At 44.2% G+C, this 23121-nt stretch overlaps 1 protein-coding gene across 1 annotated transcript in view; it reads left to right on the top strand.

The window, feature by feature from the left end:
• T265_11741 (hypothetical protein) overlaps window positions 1-20451 on the top strand; it is a gene marked incomplete at both ends in the record, with an annotated part of 26385 nt that extends 5934 nt beyond the window's left edge. Inside the window, 5 exons of the mRNA XM_009178484.1 lie at window positions 4682-5000; window positions 9708-10205; window positions 14126-14261; window positions 15400-15506; window positions 20186-20451. Coding sequence (XP_009176748.1) covers window positions 4695-5000; window positions 9708-10205; window positions 14126-14261; window positions 15400-15506; window positions 20186-20278 — 1140 coding nt within the window. The remainder of the gene's footprint in view (window positions 1-4681; window positions 5001-9707; window positions 10206-14125; window positions 14262-15399; window positions 15507-20185) is intronic.
• Between the last annotated feature and the right edge of the window lie 2670 nt (window positions 20452-23121).

Below are 23121 nucleotides of genomic sequence, written 5' to 3'. Positions count from 1 at the left end.
AATTTAACTCTCTTCAATAACAACTGAAAGTACAAATTTCATATCCTCTTGTTTCCAGTCTTTCTTGTGTGGTGGAGGTTAATCTTTGGGCGGGGGTTATATCTGGAAAAGATCCCGACATTTCCCGAAACGGACATGCTTAGCTGACGGTGATCGGCACACTTGTATTCATTCGGTGAAAATCAAATTGAACGACATGCGTACAGTGAATATTTAACTGGTCAGTGTTCAGATCTGAGTTCCCTGAATCTCCTAAATTGTGATCAGAAATAATGAGATAAATACGTTAAACTCTTGGCGTTAAGCTCTTGACACCTGGATATAAATAACCTGATAAAACCGATTAAAAACGATAACAGTTGGATTCTAGTTTCTTAAGTGATTCGAAGCTGACTCTCCGTTGAGTCAAATGAGATCCTCGTGGAGACCTCTACGTCGGTCGTAGCTCTCTGGTGAAGATTTAACTGTCTTGACCGATTAAGCTCTTTCTACGGGCAGAGAAGATCCAGTCAGCTTGCGTTTTTGATAATAGCGCCTAACAGAGGCGGTGTCCCTACTCGTCTTCACGTACAAGCATATACACGTACAGTTAATGGAAATTCACTACCCACCCTAAAAAACGCGGATCTTTGTAACACGTAGCGAGTGCTTTTCAGTAGCGGAAACGTGATGGAATCTACAATCAGCGGAGGAGACTAAGGAGGTGGATTCTCTTATCTGTCTCAACGGAATAAGTCGCGGGAATCGAAAAGCTGTCCCCATAATGGACAGGGGGGTGTTTTACTTTACGAGATACACGTTACATATATGACTGCCTTTGCTTCGGTTGCACAGTAAAATAAAAGTGGACAAAAATGGGTTTCTTGATCAGTTTGAGGAGCGTAGAGAGAGAACGGGTTCCGTTGGAGAATTGGGGAATAACACGCACGATTCCGGCTGGAAACTAGTAGTCTGGCTCCCGACAATTTCAAGCTCATGTGATATGCTAGACAAGAGTGTGCACGCAAGTGATGGGACAGAGGATTGGGCGACTGAACTCCGAACCTGGGCCTAGGGTACCTGATTCTGCTACATCCACCTGAGGTGTCCTAACCATAAGGAAACGTGCAGCTGACTGCTTTTCCCGAACCGACCACATTTATTTTATAGCTGTCATCTGGTAAAATTCCAAACCTAAAGGTATAAACCTTTTGGATCCCGTTTAAGGATAGTGAAAGGCATTAAAACGGTGGACAAGTCACCAAAAGTAGGATTCAAGGTGAGCAAATCGTGAAATACACTCATTTGTAAATCAATTTGGTTTTCACGAGACACTCAGCTGAATCTCTTGTTTATGATGTTCTACAACTGAATGTGTTGTACACAGGCGGCCAGTTGAGTCTCTCGTGAAAACCAAATTGATTTGCAAATGGGTGTATTTCTCGAAAACAATCCAATCTGGGTGCAAGTAGAACATAAGGTTGACGGAAACTCGGGGACTGCGCCAACCTGATGAGCCCGAAGTGGAAGGGCAAAACCGGTCGTGGGCTGTCGAAGAGTTTTCAGCAACCTTGTAAGTAGTTTCCTTCATGAGATCGTGTGACATTTAAGTGACCTATTTCTCATATTACTCTCGTTTGAGCAATCGTCCTCTTGTCCAATCATTCTGATGAGTCCACATTGAAGGAGGAAAGCACTGGACTCGGGTTTAGCTCATCAGCAGTGTACACCAAATGGTTGTGCAGGGCTTCGAACTTCACACATCTGATATGCGAGACAAGCGCTATCACCACCAGGTCACGCTGGACCGATCCGCATTTTTACGTCTGAACATGTGAACAAGTTCGCGCTTGAATAATGTGAGCGGAACATCCGACGTCTCGAACGACGGTGCGGTGACATATCCTGGTTGTGTCGATCGATTGGCCCGCCAGTCAATTAGCTCCACAGATGCTTGAAACCTGCCGGACACATTTTATTCCAGGTGGTGGTCGAGAGCGGCTTGAACGTTGACTGCACATGAATTGGTAAAAGTCAGCCGATTTCTCCTACCCTTTGTGGTCCCGATTATTTGGTTACACATGTTGGTTAATATTCTCATGCCTTTAACTATGTTTCTTCGTCAATCACCAACCCGCAGCTGCGCGTACAGGCTAAACAGAATAACATCCTGCTTGAACACGTATAAGATGTGGCCTCAAATTTTGTCATCCAAACTATGTAACCATTTGATGAGAACAGACCAGAGGACGAGGTTCCGAAGGCAGTTAGCTCGTCATGATCACAACTGATGTCGGTCCTGGGGTTTATGAGTGCAAAGCTTGAACAACTGGCAGTCAATCCCACTGATCCAAGACGGAACGCGCGGAAGATGATAGTCCCGTCAATTCTGGTATGAAAGTTGACCTTTTAAAAGCAATAAGAAAACCACTGCATGTTGTCACTAACCCCTTATACTAGCTCCCCCTTTCGCATGAAGAGCTTTGTCTCAGTCCCCCATGTTCTGTGTTCAGATAGATAGAGAACCCTCGTGAAGACCATCTCTAAGCTAAAACTATCAAGTCCTGAAGTAGATATCTCTCTTCCGGCAAAACAAAACATGCAATTTGACGTAACACACACCAACAGTCATATGTACACACTGATTGGCTTTCCAGTTTTCAGGATAAAATTCTAATGCGTTTTCCGTTCCCTCTGCCATCCACCATGTGCTTGTGACGTCAGTTCACAAGAACGAAATACTAAGCCATGGTGGGATGTTCACTTGCATGACTCTGTGATCTGAAGGCAGCGTGTACTGGCCAGCTTAGACTTTGAGTCAGTTCTTGTCTCTTCAAGAGACAAGAACGGCACAAGACAGCAAACACAAACACCTAGCTACAACACCCTATTTATAGGCGAAATACACTCATTTGCAAACAAATTTGGTTTTGCCGGAGACTCACCTGGAATCCAGATGAATCTCTCGTTTATGATGATTTAAAGCATTTTGGGTTCAAGTAGAACACGAGGTTGACATGAACTCGGGGAACGAGCCTACATGATGAGCTCCAAGGAGGGCAAAATCGGTCGTGGGCTGTCGAAATGTTTTCAGTAACCTTATGAGTAGTGTATTACGTCTAGCCTAGTTATACGTTTTGGCAGAACAATTCCACTGACAATTCTTCCTGCGCCACCTAACAAGGAACCACGTAAAATATAGGACGTAAGTAGCACGTGGCAACGTTTTTTGTGTAGGGTATCAGACGGTGCAGACGATATCAGCGTCAGACCAGTTGAGGGCTTCATACAAGGGGCTCATTACTGACAGGCATCACATGTTAGTTCATTCGGTAGCTGTATGACGAATTAGTTGTAAAAATCACGGTCCACGAGATCTCAGTTGGTGGGTCACCCGTCCGGTAAGCGCGAAGCCGGCGTCCCCAAACGCGTCTTTTTGCTCATGTCTCGAGTAGTTTAACTTCACACTTCAAGAGTTACACATGTCCCAGCTGCTGATCGAAACCTTACAACGGTGAACTCAGAAGAATCGTGAGTAAGCGGGTCTGCAACACTGCGATTTCTACAAACCAAACAAACTCTCGTCAGAATTAAAGAGCCCGAGGTCCATGTTGTTGTTTTCTGAGAGGAATTTTGTGTTATAAAAGTGGGTTTTGTATTCCTCCTCCTCTAAACCTCACTCTGTACAGCGTCTTCTCTTTACGTGGAACATACCCAAAGGATGATTTCTGCGATTCAACTTTTTTGCTGCGTGGATATTTGGTGCCAGCAGAACCCCCCGGTAAGAGAACATTTTCTCCACAAAATGATGTTTCGACTTTAAAAAAAACAGGCTTAAAAACAATGCTGACTTCATTTTGTTTGCAACAAAACTGAAGCGAACCGGGCTTAACTCGCCAAAGGCAGTGAAGAAACGATTCTCGATTTGTAGCCGACAGAAGTTTACAACTTTTCTAATCTGTGTTATGGTAGTAAAGTAGTTCTACCGGAGATTTCTCCCCGAAACTGCTTTTTCCTCATTGAACGAGACAGAGAATTCGCGGTTTTTTATGCCTACTTTAGTGGACATTGTCGTTCTTGATGCACCTTATAGCAGAGAGGATATCAGTAAATAAAAGGAACAAAAGTCAGGTATCCAGATTAAACCGATTCATATAAGCGGCCTACCTCGACTGGACGGGAGGATATTGCTTGTCACCAGGTGGAGGGAATTCTTGTAGTACCTTCATCAAATGGCCGTTTTCAGCCATGTTCTACACTTGATGAAACACCGCATACGGAGCATACGGTGCAAAGGGATTGCGACGAGTTCTAGTGTTGCTGATGGGGTCTGCGTGGCTTCCTGTGCTTGGCTGGAGACACCGCGAGAAATGGGGGCTGATCAATGTCAGTGCCTTCGTTCTATCAGCCTCTTTCAAGATTATCTGACCAAGCGTTCGGAGGTGTAGCATCCTCAGAATGACTGCGTTACTCTCGGACCAGGTCCCTTTCTCATCCACTCTTTTCCATCCTGTTTAATTTAAATCTTGAAATATGACCAGCTAAACATTCTGTCAGTAAAGCATTAGTGTAAACACTGATGCTGCCGTCTCTGATGATGATGATAATGATGACGATGATGATGATGATGGTAGTGATGATGATGATGATGGTAATGATGATGGTGGATGCTTTAAACGTTCGTAAAATACATTGCTTACAGATTGCCAGCACTAATGGGCACGACCTCATCAACTTTGGTCTGTACGGAACCTGTTCAAAAGTGCGAGGGACACAGTGCGGGTGTAAACTGTTTGGCTGTGTCCACCAGTCAACAGCTCATCGCCTCAGGTTCAGACGACTGTACGATTCGTTTGTGGAAGATCCACGCGGGTGATCGACTGGCACTGAGTTGTGATCAGATATTGGCGGGGCATACACACTACGTGACTGCTGTACTATTCCACCGGGACATGTTGATATCTGGGGCTGCAGACCACACCTTGAAGAAATGGAATCCGATTTCTGGAGCATGCCTGATCGTGAGTGATTGCTTGTTTTCGAGATTTTATAGTCATTTATATACGTGCAAGCTTGTGCATGCACTATATCCGGGTGTTTTTGTGCCCACATGGCCTATCAAAGGTGACTTTGAATGCCCAACCACGCAACTATTCAAGCACGCTTGCTCTTTGTGTAACATGATGGTGAGTGTGCTATTCATAAAATGTTAGGATCTAAGAAATTCGCATGAAGTCTATTTTATAACTTCCCCACGAACTCTTCGTTTTGCGTCACCGTCACTTGTAGATGAAAGTTATTTTTTGATGAACTGCCAGAATCCTTGTGAAGTAGTTCATCCCTCATTGATGAGCATCTCGACGACCTCCAGAGTGATCCGAACCCGCGATCTTTCAGGTCATGTGTAGTTGATCAGAAATGTAGTTAGCCTAAACTTAGATAGGATATAGCACCCATCAAACCTGCAGTCCTCGTCAGGTGAGTGAGCGTTGACTGGGTCCTCGCGTGAGTACATCACAGCTCAGTCCGATTTAGACGTGATTCCACGCATCCCAGTGGTTACACGCCACGTTCTGCATTGGTCTTAGAAACGCACACAATAAACTACATGGACCCTAACCAGAACGATGCGGAGATACCGAGACAGTCAGTTTGAGAGTAGCCATCTTCGGTTCACATTCTCAAGCCACGGCTCACGAACCTTGTTGGAGTGGAGAACATCCCTTTCTTTGGTGGATGTTACCTTGACTTGATTAGATTTGCTTGCTGCTTTGGCAGTTCAGATCCTCACTGATTACCGGCTTACGCAACACTCCATGGGAAACCTTTTGCAGTCAGCTAATGTCTGCTAAAATGCAAAAGCATTAAGGATTATTCGTTTGAAGACCTTTTAGGTCTGCGTGACGGAGGGATCGAGCCCTTACATGGCCTTTTGGCTTCAACAAAACTGGTTTCCCTCACTACTAATGAAGAAAGATTGCAAATGTTCTCCGTGCAATGTGTGTCGAACATGTCTAGTTTAGAAGGAGGTCTGGTGTTTCAGTCTATCTTTTGTCCTCTCAGTGAAGTCATTCTGTGTTGATGGGATAAGAGACAACTGCACACTTGTTTTGTCCTTATTGGAAATCGCCATCAGTGCAATTCTCATGAACCTGCAAGGCGATTCTAGTTCTTAAACTGGTAACTACAAGCTACGTGTTTTGGTCGCCGGTGGCTTGTCAGTTGTTTACCACTACGCTTCCAGTTATGAATTCATGGAGTGGTAATCGATTTTCCCCTTAGGGGTTGGTCAATGGTTTTTTTCTTGGCTTAACCCAACCATGATGATGACAAACGAGGGATAGATTACTGGAATAGAGTGAAAGGACAAACAGTGAGCATCAAAGAAAATTCCCCCCTGAGCTGATCCACAAAGGGTTCTACCCTCAACTGAAGACCGTACAGAATTGGTACAACAGACTTATGAGACAAACTGGTCGAATTTCTTGGGAAACTATGGAAAACTTGGGACAGTTGTAAGCAACAAATTATCGTGCAGTGACGATGCTCACTCTCATGGTGGCAAAGTATTTGCAATCCAGCAGCCAATAAACTCACCCCAGCTACCAGCGAAAGGAAGAAGGCCTTTCCTGCAGAGTTATTTGTTAGAAAACGCCAACTGAACAGTTACGGACTATTGGACAGGGGAGCAAAACTCTCATATGCATCTTGTTTACAAAAACTGAATATCTATCTTCTCTTTGAACGCGTCTTTCTGAACTTTCCTGAATATTCATTTGACTGGCTCAAATCCAGCAAATGCTACAAAGCGGCTCCACAAACTCCGTAACAGATCTGGCTTTTCAAGAGACGCAAAGCGGATTTACAAGAAAACATACCACTCGCACACCTTCCCCATCAGTAGTATCATCGTTACACCAGTACTTAAACATATTGTCAGGGTTTCTCGTCTGCAGTCTGACACCTTCGTTACCAGCCGTCTCCTTCTTCTGAACGCTTTTTTTGTAATGGGGTGCTTTTGAATTTCGAATTTTTGTTTTGCGAGTCTAGTTAAGTCAGCTGATACTGAATGGACGAGATGTAGTTGAAAGCTGTGTCACTTCACAAAGTTGGAAGCAAACATTTTAAAACTGGTGCGCTTGAAATATTGAAACCCGCCTCCTTCTGGATTGCAGTTTGAGTACTTTACTTTTCATTTGGAAAGCCACAGAATACCGGATCTTTTGGCGTCAAAATGGTGGCTGCTGGGCGGGTTGTCAAACGCGCTACTGGCGACCAAAACAAGTAGCTTGTAGTTATCATCTGGAAATTTAGGGACTAGAATCGCCCTGCAGGTTCATGAGAATTGCACTGATGGCGAGCTCCAACAAGGACAAAACAAGTGTGCGGTTGTCTCTTGTCCTATCAACACAGAATGACTTCACTGAGAGGACAAAAGGTGGACTAGAACACAGGACCTCCTTCTAAACTAGACATGTTCGACACACATTGCACGGAGAACATTTGCGATCTTTCTTCATTAACGGTGCGAGAAACGAGTTTCGTTGAAGCCAAAAGACCGTGTAGGAGCTGGATTCCTCCGGTTTTCGCGGAATGCACTGGCTGCCAATCTCTGAATAAAATTGTTGGATTAATTGCTTCAGGACAGGATGACTGTTCAAATGAGATGTGAACGTGAATTCCTACAGCTAATCAAAGAACACCCAGTAGTTCTTAAGCCTCCGTGAAGCTATCTGGCTGGGAACTTTTGATAGGCATATCAATCGATGGACACAACCAGGACAGCTTTTGGTCAGTGGTTCGCCAAGTCAGGCAAACCAGTTACATCGCTCACACGTGAACAAGTTCTTCTGTTCAGTGTGTCTAGGATGCTTCCGCCTGGCATTGCGGATATCCGAAGTTCAGACCAAGACACTGCTGATGAGCTCTAATGAAAGTGAAATTCGAGTACAGCGCTTCTCTAACCCCATTTGGTATAGAACCACCAGAATAATTTCACCAAAGTGGGTAGATTACTTTCGAGAAATGCACTTATTTGCAAATCGATTTGGTTTTCACGAGGGACTCAACTGAATCTCTCGTTTAGGATATTCTACAACTGATTCTGCTGCACACAGGCCGCCTCAGGATTCAGTTGACACGATATTCGATATATCGCAGTTTATTTCCCTAAAGGAGTCCACACCCAAGTTTGCCGAAAACTGTTCGACAGCCCACAACCGGTTTCGCCCTTCCACTTCAGGCTCATCAGATGGACGCATTCTCCGAGTTTCTGTCAACCTTATGATCTACTTGAACCCAAACTGGACTGTTTTCAAGAAATACACTCATTTGCAAAGCGTTTTGGTTTTTCCTGCCTACCTGATGATTCCGAAGTGGAAGGGCAAAACCGGTCGTGGGCTGTCGAAGAGTTTTCAGCAACCTTGTGAGTAGTTTCCTCCATGAAAATATACTTCGATATCTCGAATATGGTGTCAACTGAATCATGAGGTGGCCTGTGTGCAGCACATTCAGTTGTAGAATATCATAAGCGAGAGATTCAGTTGAGTCTCTCGTGAAAACCAAATTGATTTGCAAATGAGTATATTTCTCGAAAACAGTGCAATTTGGGTCCAAGTAGATCACAAGGTTGACGGAAACTCGGGGACTGCGCGCCTACCTGATGAGCCCGAAGTGGAAGGGCGAAACCGGTCGTGGGCTGTCGAAGAGTTTTCAGCAACCAGGTAGAATAGTGTTCAGACGGCAGCGGTATGAACGTGGGGATCACCCGCAATATTGATAAACCATCCATACTAACGAGCACTTTTACTAACGATGGCATTACATCAGCATGTGTTCATTCAAAACTTGTGGCATCTGGTCATCTTTTTGAACAGCAATTATCGAGCGACAAACAGTTTTCCAACGAAGAAGTTTTCAACTTGATATACACCATGTGAAGCACACAGCGTCCGAATATTTTCGACTTGTTTTACACTCGCAAACAGTGTTCCCCCCATTAATGTCAACGGCTGATAAAGTCATTTCTTGTTAAGCTGAACTCGTGTATTCATTCAGGAGAACATTGTTTACCTCTGGAAAGAGCACTGCACAAAACTGACCAGTCTTGTGCCTCAGCAGTGATTCTGCGGTGTTTTGTACTTTTATGAAGTTGAGCTGAGTCTAACCTCCTAATATCACACAAAGTATATATATATATATATATTCCCATACTCGGACGCTAACGATATATGTACAGCCGTAACTCACACTGACTGGATGCCGAATTCAAGCATCATACTAACTGCGCAATAATGGTTCAGCTTCTTGTCCTGTCCATCTGTGTAGCTTTATTGTAAGTTCAGCAATACTCTTGTTTGAACGTACTATCCCTAAATCAATTCGAATGACTCTGTAAGAAGTTGCCTATTATCCATCATCGTAAGCAAATAAGTCACTGATGCCTCTTCGTGTCATATCAACTGTGAGAAAACTTGGTATTATGAAGAGATAAGCATTAGATAGCCGTACAAGTTACAGGAACTTTGCTTCATTTCATCCCATCTTGAACCCTTGCCTAACTCTGTACCGGTCGAATGATCTCCTATGCCTATGAAAGCGTACTAAGCAGGAAAAGAAGGTATACATATTAGTATTTTCTATACTAATTGGTACACAGCTGCGTGTGTCCCGAGGTTCTCCGATTGTCCAACAGTTACTCTAGATGAACTCCTGTTTCCCCTTTACAGACTTTTGAAGAACACGAAGATGTGATCAATACCATCGTGTGTGCGGGCAATCGCATACTTTCGGGCTCAAATGATAAGTCCGTGATCATGTGGAATTTCGATACGGGCAAGCTAGAGCATCAATTGAAAGGCCATTCACACAAAGTCACTGCTATCACTCACTTTGGTTTGGACGCGGCGGAAAAATCCGAAGATCACTCGGGTTCAACACAGCAGGAACAGGAAACCAGTGTCACACTGATTAGTCAGTTCAAACCACGAGAATGCATATTCACTGGCTCTGCTGACCGACATGCGAAGGCCTGGAGTGTACGCAGTGGAAAGTGTACACTTACCTTCAAAGGTCATGCAGGGGCGATAACACGAATCCGGGTGGATTCAACTGGCCGTCTACTCTACACCGCCTCACTTGACGGAACAGTACGCAGCTGGCACACGGAGACTGCGAAACCCCAGTTCGTTTTCGATGGTCACAAAAGTGCTGTGGTGTGCATGGATGTAAGTATAGCGAAATGGACTTGCTCACTGAAGACGTACAATTTTTCGAATTCTGATTGGTGGAACTGTTTGTCAAACTGTTCACTTTTGGTACCTGTCTAAACAGATTATGTGAAAGCCACACAAGTGAATTTAGACAGGTTAGTGACTAAATAATGCAAGTCATAAAAAGGTTACTATTGGTAGTTGTCTGGCGTAGTCAGGGTCCGATTCTCCTACGAAGTGAGGATTGGTCTAGCATTACTTTTTTTCGGCCTCTGTCGCAAATGCACTAATACAATATCGGTGGTATACATTGGTCACGGGACTATTGTTGGTCCTCTCAATGACTCAGTAATAAACAAGAACTGATTACAAAAAGTCTCAAGGGGTGTGGTGATAGCAACCGGTCGGCATGCCAAAAGTCCCCCTGCTATCAGCAGTACTGCAGTCATCAAAGAGGACCTGGTGACCTGTCACCAGGTCAGTATTCTTGGCCCAGTTCTTTTGAGATCTTCAATCCCAGGGGTGTTCAGGATCCATCATATGCCTGTTTTGAACCATTTGAAACAGGAGGATGTTTTCAATCTCCTGAAGGCTTTGTTTTTACCCAATGAGAACAAACACCTGGTCATTACTGCTATATCATGAGTGACTGCCATCCGAACGGCTTTATGTAGGATCCAGTCCACAGGTTTGCTTCATCCAACCCGCTAGTAGCCCTTGATTAGTTTGCACGCAAAAGGCAGAAACTGTCGAAAGGAATTCACACTGGACGTTAAAAACTTGGTGCTAGATGCATATCTCTGTAAGATACTACTCATAAGGTTGCTGAAGATCCGTCGACAGCGGACGACCGGTTTCGCCTTTTTTGGTGCTAGATAGTCTAAATTGGTTGTCAGCTGGCCGGTTGAGAAGCCAACAGTTGCATTAGTCGTTTTTAGATCACCTGGATTGCGTCACCCGTCACCGTCACAGTGAAAAAAGATCGCTGTAACCAAGTAACACATTTCAACTTGTCTTCCACGTTTCGCGCCGTGTCAGATGTATGACAGAAGTGCGATGGTCAGAACGTGGTCCCATTTTTTAAGCTACTGGCTGGTATATGGTTGATAAAGTGCGGTAAAACTCTCGAATAGACTAACCAGGCGCTGCACGTCGATCATACGCGCACCCTTCTGGTCCCATTGAAGACTCAGGGATAGTCAAAAGTTAGTCGGATCCATAACATTCTGTGCTGAAACAGCATAGCCAAAAAGCATGATGAGTACCATAGCGCCCAGCCAATCAGGAGACAGTCATTTTGTTCATAATTAATTCTCTAGTTTCAGCTTCCCAGTGATTAGTTGTGTTCAACTTTGTTTCGCCCTAACATTTGGTGACACCAATTCTGGTTATCTGCTAGTGAGAACCAGAACAGAGGTGTCAGCAGTGAGTTTTGTATTGTTAAGAAACACGTTATTTTGGAAAACATTGAGGAGACACTCGGCTAATCTGGACATAACCAGCTGCTCTTAAGTTTGCTGAAAACTCTTCGATAGCTCACAAGTGGTTCCTCCCTCCTTGAAGCACATCAGACAGACTCAGTCTCCGAGTTCCTATGAACCTTATTTTCTGCTTGGATCCCGACTGTGCAGCACATTCGGTTGAAGAGCATCGTGAACGATTGGTTCAGCTGGGTTCAGTTGAGTCTTTCTTTAGAACCAAACTACTGAGTAAGTAAAAGTAGTTGGCAAACAGTACATCAATCTTCATTGTTTGTTGATAGTTTGTGTATCCAGGCTCACAATTTTTTCAGAAATGTGTATGCAAAAAACATAGTTAGGTTCATTGAACGAGGCGGGGGGGGGGGGTCGTTTTTCAAGAAGTGAGTCGCTGAGACAGTACATGAATCGTGACCTGGGAGACCATTTCATGTCAAAACAGGTCGTTCTGCTGGAATACTCAGGGACAAAACACCGACAAAAATTTAGTGTCACACATAAGTGGCAGGCATATTTGGAGGTTATTAACTAGAAATCTTCAGTCGTGTGTGGATTCAGAAAAGTCATGCTGCGAAAGAAGTAGCATCTGGCCACAGTACGTGAATGACAGAGACTTGGGAAGATATCTTCCAAGGATTGCATAAAGAACTTGTCGGACTTCAAGATTCACTGAAAGTGATGGAGGTATCCCGCAGCTGATGGTGACAGAGACATATCCGACGTGGGAATATCATGACTTGTAGTTGTGTTGCTCATCTTGTATCGAGGAGTTAGCAGAGCCTATCAGCGATTTCATTTGATGGCGTGCGCACCGTCATCATCAATTTGAAAAAGGTGGTTCTGATTTTTGTCATTCGTTTCATCACAGTTGAATTCAATGTAGTTCGGTTTGGAAAATATTCTCGATCGGTTTCTTTCAACTTCAAACCACAATGCGTCCGTCGTTGGGCTTATGAAGGTGTTGGCTAATACAAGTTGTCTCATAATAAACGCAAAATTTAATTGGGTAATCAAACGTAACCAATTAAAGAAGGGATAACAAAATTCTTTATTATTAGCAGCCACATAAAGATGGTTTTGTGTGCAACTGTTAAATTTTTTTCTGTTTTCAAAGGATGTCACTACGCGCGTTGAAATGGTGAAACTCTATTATTCCCTTAGTGAAAGCGCCACCACTGCACTTCGTCATTGAATAACCAAACATGGTCTCATCAAAGATTCTTTCACGCTTGATTGCAAAATATGAGTCCATTGGATCTGTATTGGATTTTTCTGAAAAGGGAGAAAACCTCTGAGTGATGAAAGACCGCCCATTGTGCAGAATGCAACTTCAGTCCCAGAGCACCATGGCGTCTTCGTCAATAACTCAGGTGTCTCAGTTGACCGGCATTCCACGCGCCAGCGTGCATCTTACCATGAGACGCCATTTTGGTCGTTGGCTTGTTCGCTGAGCTGGGCAATTTGATTGCAAACGTTTCATCACAAATCGAGGTGACATCATCAGTGCGTTATTGGGGAGCGTAGTCGTGCGTAGCGGTGCGTTAGTGCCTGTGCGTTGAGTAGTGTTTCGTGCTACCATCTACGCTACCTGAGCTATCGACATTTTTTTTCTATAAATGACAATTCATTTAAAGTAAACCTCCGTAACATTTTTTGCGTCTATTATGAGACATGCCGTATATGCGTGGTATATTCATCTGTTATTAACAGCTGAGCTGTCTGTCCACACCACGAACATATAAGGGGAGATTTGAAAACGCGGAGTCGATTTGCTTAGTTAATAGTCGTTGAAGAGTTCAGTCGAGCACGCGTGTTCGGCGATCCCTGAACGCTCGTGAGGTATGCAGGGCTGATTATTCCTAACAGGGATGAAACAACTGTGCCGTACTTTTCGGTTTTTGACATGGATTGTTTACCAGAGACCATTCGACTGAATTCCTACAACATTATTGATGCTCACGGTTTGAATTCAAAGAGAAGATTGTAGCTGATGACGTGGGAACTTTATTAATCCGGCTGTCGCTGCCACAAAAAAAAATGGCGTATCAATGGCATCATGCTAATATGAATAAATCTGCCACAAACGGCCACCATGATGGTTTACTCACTATCTACCCGAACCGAACGGAGCTTGTTACGGAAACGCGGGGACTGAACCCACTACTTGATAATCCCCAAGTAGGATAGAGCCGGTTTTCAGCGGCCATGTAAGTACTTTGATTCGGTATCTCACTTGTCGTAGCAATTGAAATACGAGACAGCCTTTGTGTAAAACATTTAGTTAAAGAATAGAGCAAACCAAGGATCCGGTGGGGATCCAATTGAGCCTCCTAATAGAACAAAATTAGTGTACAAACAAATGCGTTTCGTGTAATTATTTCTATTGAGCTGTCAAAGAATATTCAGCAACCTTATGAGTAGTGCATTACGATTATTTTCACTTCTATTTTCGGTCAGCTATGTGATAAAATATTATACACTGGAAGTGCTGATCGGACAGTGCGATCTTGGTTGTTGGAAACGGGCACGCAGTTAAGAAAGTATTTGGGAGCGAAGAAAACCATCATTGAAGTTCGAAGCGATGGGGACCGTTGTAAGTGGAGATTTTTATTACCGCTGTTTTTATTGTTTCCGTCAACAAGTTACTTTTCAGTAGTATTTGGAAATGCAAGAAGGTTGAACGAGTGCCCTTCCTGAAGACAGTGAAAGCTCTGGAGTGAACATCGATGAGACTAACCTGTAATTCCGAGTTCGTCCCTTAAGTTACACTCCACAGTCTCTCTGAGGGCAGAGCAGTAGCTAGGCTCTCTCACGCATTTGACTCAGAAGGCTCATAAGGCTTGTCTGTAAAGCCTCGACCAGTTTTAGTAAGTTTAGTATGTATTGTTTGGGTGAAAGAGTTCGATTTAGGTGGTCCTGGGTTAACTGTAGATTCGCACTCGACATGGTTTTTCGCGGATAGCTGCCACCGTCAGCCTTTGCCGTGCTGTCTACTCGTGTTTTCAGATACTCTGGATCTGTGTGCTAACAGCTTCTACTGGACTAAAAATAATGAACAGCTTTTCTTATGCTAACAAACAAAGAGAAGCAACACAGAGTGCTTGTTCTTCACTACACCACAGGTGTACTCTCTGTGAATACTAGACAAAAAGGAAGTTGGGGGTGGTGTGAGGAGATTTGGCAATTTTCAGCTGACATATTGTCCTGTAACTGAAACAGCCTGCGCTGGAAAGCCGACTGGTGCTGTAAGTTGTTGAACTCGAGACCTTTAGTCTGGCCAACAGTTGGACGATTTATCTCGAGTCGGTTATTTGAGACGCCTTGTGCACCCCACTTGTGCACTCATTAAATTACTGCGCTGCGCAAGGATTTTTCTTGTTTTATTTAAGGCGAATTCGAAACACCGCAGTACTCTTTCTTGACAGAAAACACTGGGGTCCATTCGAGCTCTCGAAGCGTCTCCAGTAATCTAATGAGCATTGTTTTCCATCAACAGGAAAAGGTTTTTGAAACTTTCAAGCAAATTGCGATTCTCCCCATCCACTCAAGGATGATGTGCTCCGAATGACAGCTTCTCCAAAATGGATTGCACTTCTGCAGTTCTGTGGAGTTATATCAATACCCAGACACAGTTGCAGTAGAATCGTTGTCTCCGTCCCTAATCGCTTAACAGTTTTGGCTCATGTTCGGAGAATTTCGTTCCTGAGCTTAACCTTCATTATCTGTTTCAGTGGTTTCTGCATCGGATGATGGCCACGTGCGCGTATACGACAAAAATACCGGAGTATTACAGACGGTTTTCGGAAATTCGTTGTCCCAATGTATCAATGCCTTTGAAGTAAGTTTTGCTTTGCTCACTTATGTGGCAAATTCAAGCCCCTTCCTATCTAAACCTAGATAGCCAAGAAGGCATTGTTTTACCTAGATTCACTGACTGCATTTAATGTAATCCATTATTCTTGGGTACCAGGGTGAACAGTTCTAATAGTCCTGCGTACTCAAGGACGTCGAAGTGGACAGGGCAGACCCAAGGTGATGAACGAATAAAGTTTATATATGTTACTGATAAACGAACAGTAGTTTGCATTATGTATGCACGTGTACGTACCAGGGCAAAACGGCGGTGAAGCACAGCAGAATAAATAAGGAAGAATTTGGTCCACTTTGCAGGCCAACTGAAATGTTGAGGCTGGTGCGTTAAGTTCTAAGTGTAAAGGTTACAACAGGGCGACCATGTAGACACTTTTGGTTGTATTTCAACGCTGATATCCTCGAAACCACAACTGGGGTTTAGAACATACCCCATGGCCTTTCAACCGGAAAGGGTTGAAAAGTGGACGCACAGCTTCTTGCCCATGCACTGCTGTTCTCCAGAGTGCGCCGAGCAACAACAGGATTAATGCGGCCAACTGCAGTTAGTTCCAACTGTAGCATGCTTTTGCCCTTTGCCCGAAGCCATCATGTAGTAAATAACCTGTGCGTGAACTGCTGCAGAGAGTAATCTAGACTCTGATTGGCTAACTGGGAAGACCAATTAGCACCCCTCGTTAGAAGTAGCCAAAATTTGAATTTTTGGGCCGAAAGTCGACAATTTGTTGTTTTGAGTTCATGAGTTTTTCATGAATGAGCATCGTCATAGCAAGTGGCGAGTAGGTGAAAATGTGGGGAATCCAACGATACCAGGGTTTTGTATTAATGGTTCTGCAAACAGCATATAGTCAGGATTTTGTGCCAGAAATAAAGTCAGTAAAACCTCGATCGACAAAGTAATAAAACATCCTTTCACGACCTAGTGAAGAGGTCTTTCAGCTTTACCGGATAATGCCTTTGCAGCTGCACCCTTTTATTCGACCGAGACATGCAGTTCAGACCTATATACAAGGCACTGAAACATATTCAGTAGTAGATCTCGACAACAGTGTTATTGAAGCAGTGTGGCCCAGCACTGAGATGTGGATTTATTGCTTGCTTTCTGTGATTTAATGTTATTCAATCACAGTTTCAAAAGTTCGAACTTGTCAAGGCAAACGAAAACAAAACAAAACACCGGAATCGTGGCTTTGACGAGGCTACTGTTGTTTGCGGTAATCCTTCCTCCCAGTCGGCTCCGAAAGTACAATTTACTATCTTAGGTACTGTTCAGGTNGTTACATGCTAGCGTAGCAGTCGAACTTCACACGTTGTGGAAGAGGCGTTCATCTCATTGAGACTAATGTGGCTGCCACATTTCTGCACATAAACGCCATCTGTACTATCCAACTTGCGCAAAGCACGAAATGCCACCTTTGTCGCATGTAACTTCAGCTTTTTTCTGACGATTTCGTGAAAACGGATCAAAGGCCTCTGGGCCTCTTCCACCGTATTTCGAACAAGGACAAATTCTGCTCGAGACTACAGATAATCGTTCAACACCAGCGGTTTTTCTTCTAAACTATTCGATGACGATTTCTCAGGATTCTTAAAGAGCAACATTCGTGTGTTGTATTAAGCCGTCAGCTTGGTGCTGGAGAGTTTTCACGATCAAACGGACAAATCTTTACTCATCACGTAACTACTAATTAGCAGTTGACCCGGTTAACCGCTAAGCTCAGTGAAAAATCCACGTAATGCCTCAAAAATTAGATCAAACGAGCCTTGCACCCTAAGCTTCTGGATGGCATGTACAGTTTCCTTATCAACGCATGATCTTTTATGAGTATCTGTTTATTGTCGTTCCCGTTTTCCAAGGAGATCAAATGTGGAACACGGAGGTTCCAAATGTTCCAACGACACAGGAACAACGAGTCTTCTCGAAATTCCGAGGTTACACTTGCCAACTTTCCTAAATTTAGGCCAAAATAATCACCTATAATACACCTTGTTATTTCATAGAGGCGACAAACTTGGATCTGTGTGGAAATTTGCGATAAAGTTTTGAACGTTCTTTAACCTAAGCTAAAAACTAACCGTCATATCTCTTAACCACCTATTAGATTCGTTCTTTCACAAAGATTTTGGAATTTATAAGTGTTCTTGAATAGAACTCTAGGGATGTGAAAACGAAGACACGCGTGATTGACAGGGACTCTAACCAATGACCATCGCTTGATGTGCGTTTCGGTCCTGCTGAGGGGTGTTTCTTGGCAATGCGTGTCCAATTCAACAGTATTCATTTGGTAATGGATCAGGTGGTTGTTGATCTGTTCGACGAGTTCGGCAATTGATTTGCAAACCTTTCATCACCATCCGAGGAGACACCTTCAGTGCTCTGTTCGTTGGCACCCGAGCTACCAGTATCCCGGTACATTACCAGCAGTATTCAGGTATAGTCACCTCAACCCCAGCCGTTGAATAGTGAGAAAGGATGAAACAAAATCCGCTGACTACTCACCCCTGGTTTCGTGGGGCTCTTAAGGGATTCGATCATTCATTTATCTTAATCAATCATCGGTTTCTGCACCACTCAGGCAAGTTAATGCGTCCAATTTTTTGCGCATTTGTACCTCCATATTTCTATGTAAGTCGAGCTAAAATTACGTACTCAACTTACACATTGTGGTACATCTGAAAAACAGGTTGCGCCAATGCATTTACCAGATTAGTAGAATGGGCGTAGTCCATAAAGTAATGCCTGCTGTTGCTCGCAAACATAAGCGAGCTACGATATTTGAAATATCGCGATACATGTATATTTGCAATGTACTACTCATAAGGTTGCTGAAAATCCATCGACAACCCACGACCGGTTTCGCCCTTCCACTTCGGGCTCATCAGATAGGCGCAGTCCCCAGGTTTCCGTCAAACTTATGTTCTACTTGAAACCAAATCGCACGAACTTAGCGAATATACACTCATTTGCAAACTAATTTGGTTTTTCCGAGAGACCCACCTGAAACCCAGCTGAATCTCCCGGTTATGCTGTTCTCAGGCAACTGAATGGACTGCGACTGTGTGTAGCGACCGAAACTTGAGGCGGCCTGGTGCAGCACATTCAGTTGCCTGAGAACATCATAAATGAGAGATTCAGCTGGGTTCTAGGTGAGTCTCTCGAAATAACCAAATTAGTTTGCAAATGAGTATATGTTCGCTAATTTCGTGCAATTTGGTTTCAAGTAGAACATAAGGTTGACGGAGACCCGGGGACTGCGCCTACCTGATGAGCCCGAAGTGGAAGGGCGAAACCGGTCGTGGGCTGTCGATGGATTTTCAGCAACCTTATGAGTAGTATATTATGCACATGTGCTTCTGGAAGAACAGTCTTTGATTATGATTGACTGATCGGGTTCTAACCTCGTGTTCTGATTGGCTGACGTTCGGTCATTGGAACTGACCTATCCGATTCGTACTGTGTGTACTTTGCTAGACTCGTCTAGCGGTTGATGTTGTTTTGTCTGATCTCTGTTTGCCTGACGTTTTGCCGTGCTCGCGTCATTCAGTTCAGTTCGAGGTGTCTTACTCGCACAAGCGTATAGATTGTGCCCTGTTCAGCTCATTAATTGACTGGGATTGTCGTGGAGTACCACATTTTTGGAAATTCCTCTGTTTGTCTGATGCTTCCACACACCGGAATCTTCACGTCTTCAGTACTAGGATTATGAACCCCCGTTCTTTGTGTACGACCGTTTTGTATCCTTCGGTCCATTTAGATGGCTTCCTTCTGGTCTGTCCGAGGAAGTTCTTGTTGCCTTCGATGTAAACTATCCGGTAAATAAGATCGATTTAGTTGCCTTGTCCGGACTGAGATTTATCAACTAATTTACCGACACTTTGAATCGGACCTATGAACCTCTAATAGCATGAACTGAATCAAATGATGAAATCGGCCGGCCACGAGATAAACGAATCAGATATCAGCACCAACCGGAGGACCAGTCCGGCAAAAGTTACGAATCGCAAACATGGTCACTCGTGCATTTGACGCCTAACTGAAACTAGCAGCATAAGGTTATCTTGTTTTGTCTGGTCGCGTATGCTTTAGAATATGCAATATTTAGCTAGACAAGTTCGTAGATGGTGAGGATCATCATCACTATCAAGAATCATCATCGATACGAATCTTCAGACCAGCGGCCCTCCGAATAATGGCTAAACAATGAACCACTAACAGTTGACCAATCAGCTGAGGGGCAGTGTGATTGACTAGCATTAACGTAGGTTATAGCACCATCATCCTTCACAGTTCACGCTACGTGGCTATCCTGTTGAGTGCAGCTTCGTCACAGAGAGGATTCATTTTCTGAGCAAGTAACCCACGGTTTGTGGGGTTTGGTGTCCTATCTTGTTTTAGTGCGAGATTTCCATATCACTGATCGGGCGGTCGCATCCTAATAGTATGATGCTTGTCCTCAAACCACCTCACAGAATCGCGGGATGACCACAGTTAGCCAGTCCCATCGAGGAGGTACAGTACTTCTCCGCATGAATTGACTTTACTTGAGGGGCAGATTTTCATTTGAAACCGTATACAGAAAAGAATTGCAACTGGCCACCGAAAAATATGACTAACCCGAACTGATCCAACGTCTTTTTCTATTACAGATGACATCTAACTGCTTCATCACCACAGCAAACGATGGTTTCCTTTATCTTTGGGGCATACAAGAGGCTAAATCTGAAACTGTTGAGGACTAGCCGAACGGTGTCAAAGATGGGGCTGGTGAATAAGTCCGAACTTTTCGAGCACTCACTATTCATGGAACTCAGTCAGTTTATCCGGAGACAGAAACTCACATTCATTCATCGATTTCGCCATTGTCATTGATGCTGTCTTATATAACATGTCCCATACAGCGAATATACACTCATTTGCAAACTGATTTGGTTCTTTCGAGAGACTCACTTGGAACTCAGCTGAATTCCTCGTTTATGATATTCTCAGGCAACTGAATGTGCTGCACCAGGCCGCCTCATGTTTCAGTCGGTCGATACGATATTTGAAATATCGTGATACATGCATATCTTTGTAATATACTACTCATAAGGTTGCTGATGGTGTCGATGGATTTTCGGCAACCTTATGAGTAGTACATTACAAAGATATACATGTCCCATACACTTTTCGATGTATAATTTGCTGTTGCGTCGCCTCCTCATCGGACAGGAGGTCGAACAAGAATATTTGAATAGGAAGTTCGCTTTAACAAAACCAAGCATACATTGTGGAAGTTTAGAGAGACAGACGTGCTGCTGATTAGGAACGTCTCGGAACTTTTGAGACTAGCTGGAAACAGCATCACACTAAACAAGCAAAAGGCAGGCTACGAAATATGACTGTTACCTCCTAGGTTCGTGGGTGGAAATCTCAGGGAAGGGGTCTTGGAAAAGCTCTTGGGAAGGCATCCTTTGTACTCTATACTTTTGTAGAGGCTGTATTATCAGCACTACAACCTGCGGGAATGGCTTGACTGATTAATCGACATGCGTTAACAGTTGCACCTACCTAGTTGAACTCGTAAACACAAAAAACGGATAGTAAAACCCTCAAAGTCCTTTAAGAGTTAATATGCCTTTGATGTTCTCTATTCCGCGCCCTTCCATGTCCCGAATTTCGAACGAAAAGAAGTTGCCTCTCATCACATTTCAGTCATGGCTTCGGTTCTCGTCAGTGATTTCATCGAAGGACAGACATACTTTGTTTGTGGTTTCATTTTGCGGAAAACTGTCTCCCGGGTTTAACCATTTTTGCCTCATCGTGAACCAACCTTGTGTGAAGGATGATGGAGTGTTTCAGTATCGAACCGATGCCTTGAACTGGAGCGTGGTTGTGGAACTGTGTAGGGTCCATAGTATGCACGGTCCAGGCATTTCTACCTACGGAAATTTCTGCCATTCTATAGACTAATCCGATACACCGTGTGTCCAGATTGCTGGTTTACGACATACGGCTTTGTTTTTGTGGCCGCTTCCCAGCGACCATTCATGCACTTTCACCAAAGTGAAGATGTGATCATTCTTCCGTTTTTCATTATCCAATCCCGAGGAATGACCGGAGTTGGAAAAAGATTAGAACAGATTATTCTTCATTCTCCTCTAAAACACGGTCAGATTTTGACATACCAATCAATCAATGAGGCTAATTAACACTCCCGAGCCGTCTGTGACCGCGTTCGTCCTTCTTCAGATGGCTGTAGCCGCCTAGTTCCCGTCAACCCCATGTTCTACTTGAATCAGATTTTGACCAATCAATCAATGAGGCTAATTAACACTCCCGAGCCGTCTGTGACCGCGTTCGTCCTTCTTCAGATGGCTGTAGCCGCCCGCCTCCCGTCAACCCCATGTTCTACTTGAAGCCATATCGGATGCCATCCGCGGGTTACATTCCTTTGTCTACTACCTCTACTACTATTACAAATTCAGCTGAATACTAGCTGAATGTGCTGCACAAGGCCCGCCTTATGTAGGCACGATATTCGAGATGTTGATGTATATTTTCTTGGTATGTTGGTCAGGAAGGCTAGTTAAAGACGGAACCTTTTGAAACCCAGTTCCAACTAGGACGGTATTTAGTATGACCTGGAAAAAAACCGCACTAAATTCCACGTTCACCTGGGGAGACGAATAATTGATAATTGGAGGATTGGTCCATAGGAAAACATAGTACGGTCGTCACGCGTTCCATGAGAATGCCTCGTTTGATGCGTTTGCTGTCTGCTTCTGTGCGGCACACTAGGTCTGGAGAGAGTTCGCACACACCAAAGACCGTAGCGCTCGTAACTGTTCTCCCATTCGGTGCATGGGCAACTAAGCAGAGGTCAGCAGAGGTCATTCAGGCTGTGCAACAGCCAATGAGCGCAATGCGTAAAGCGCAGTCAGCCAGCTGTGATAGTATTGGTGCACCGACATGTTTTCGCCAGATGATCGGATGCGCTGGATTTTTCCTCCAATCAGGTGATGAGCGGTGAGAAGTCAGCGCAAGCGTGAGCGCACAGCCACACACGGTTCATCATTTGCGAGATGAGTGAACCGAAAGCACCGAAATACACTCATTTGCAAGCAAATTTGGTTTTGCGAGAGACTCATCTGAAACCCAGCTGAATCTCTCCTTGGTGATCTCTCCAGGCAACTGAATGTGTTGCACCAGACCGCCTCATGTCTCAGTTGCTACGATACTCGAGGTATCGCGATACATGTACATTCGTAATGCACTACTCATAAGGTTGCTGGAAATTCATCGACATCCCAGACCGGTTTCTCCCTCCTTGTGGCTCACCAGGTAGGCGCAGTCCCCGAATTTCCATCAACCTTGTGTTCTACTTGAACTCAAATCGCCCGAAATTAGCGAAATACACTAATTTGCAAACAAATTTGGTTTTGCGAGAGACTCAGCTGGAACCCAGCTGATTCCCCCGTTTGTGATCTCTCCAGGCAGTTTGAGGACACTGTACGATGAACCTGCTTGCGCTTCAAGGCGGCTGTGCATCCATTCGTACGGACTGTTCCTTTCACAGGGATCCAGTGTATCGGGTCATTTCCCA

This window comes from Opisthorchis viverrini (assembly GCF_000715545.1).
Source record: "Opisthorchis viverrini unplaced genomic scaffold opera_v5_566, whole genome shotgun sequence".
NCBI lineage: Eukaryota > Metazoa > Platyhelminthes > Trematoda > Opisthorchiida > Opisthorchiidae > Opisthorchis > Opisthorchis viverrini.
Note: the sequence above shows the minus strand (reverse complement) of the source record. Positions and strands in the feature narration are given on the sequence as shown.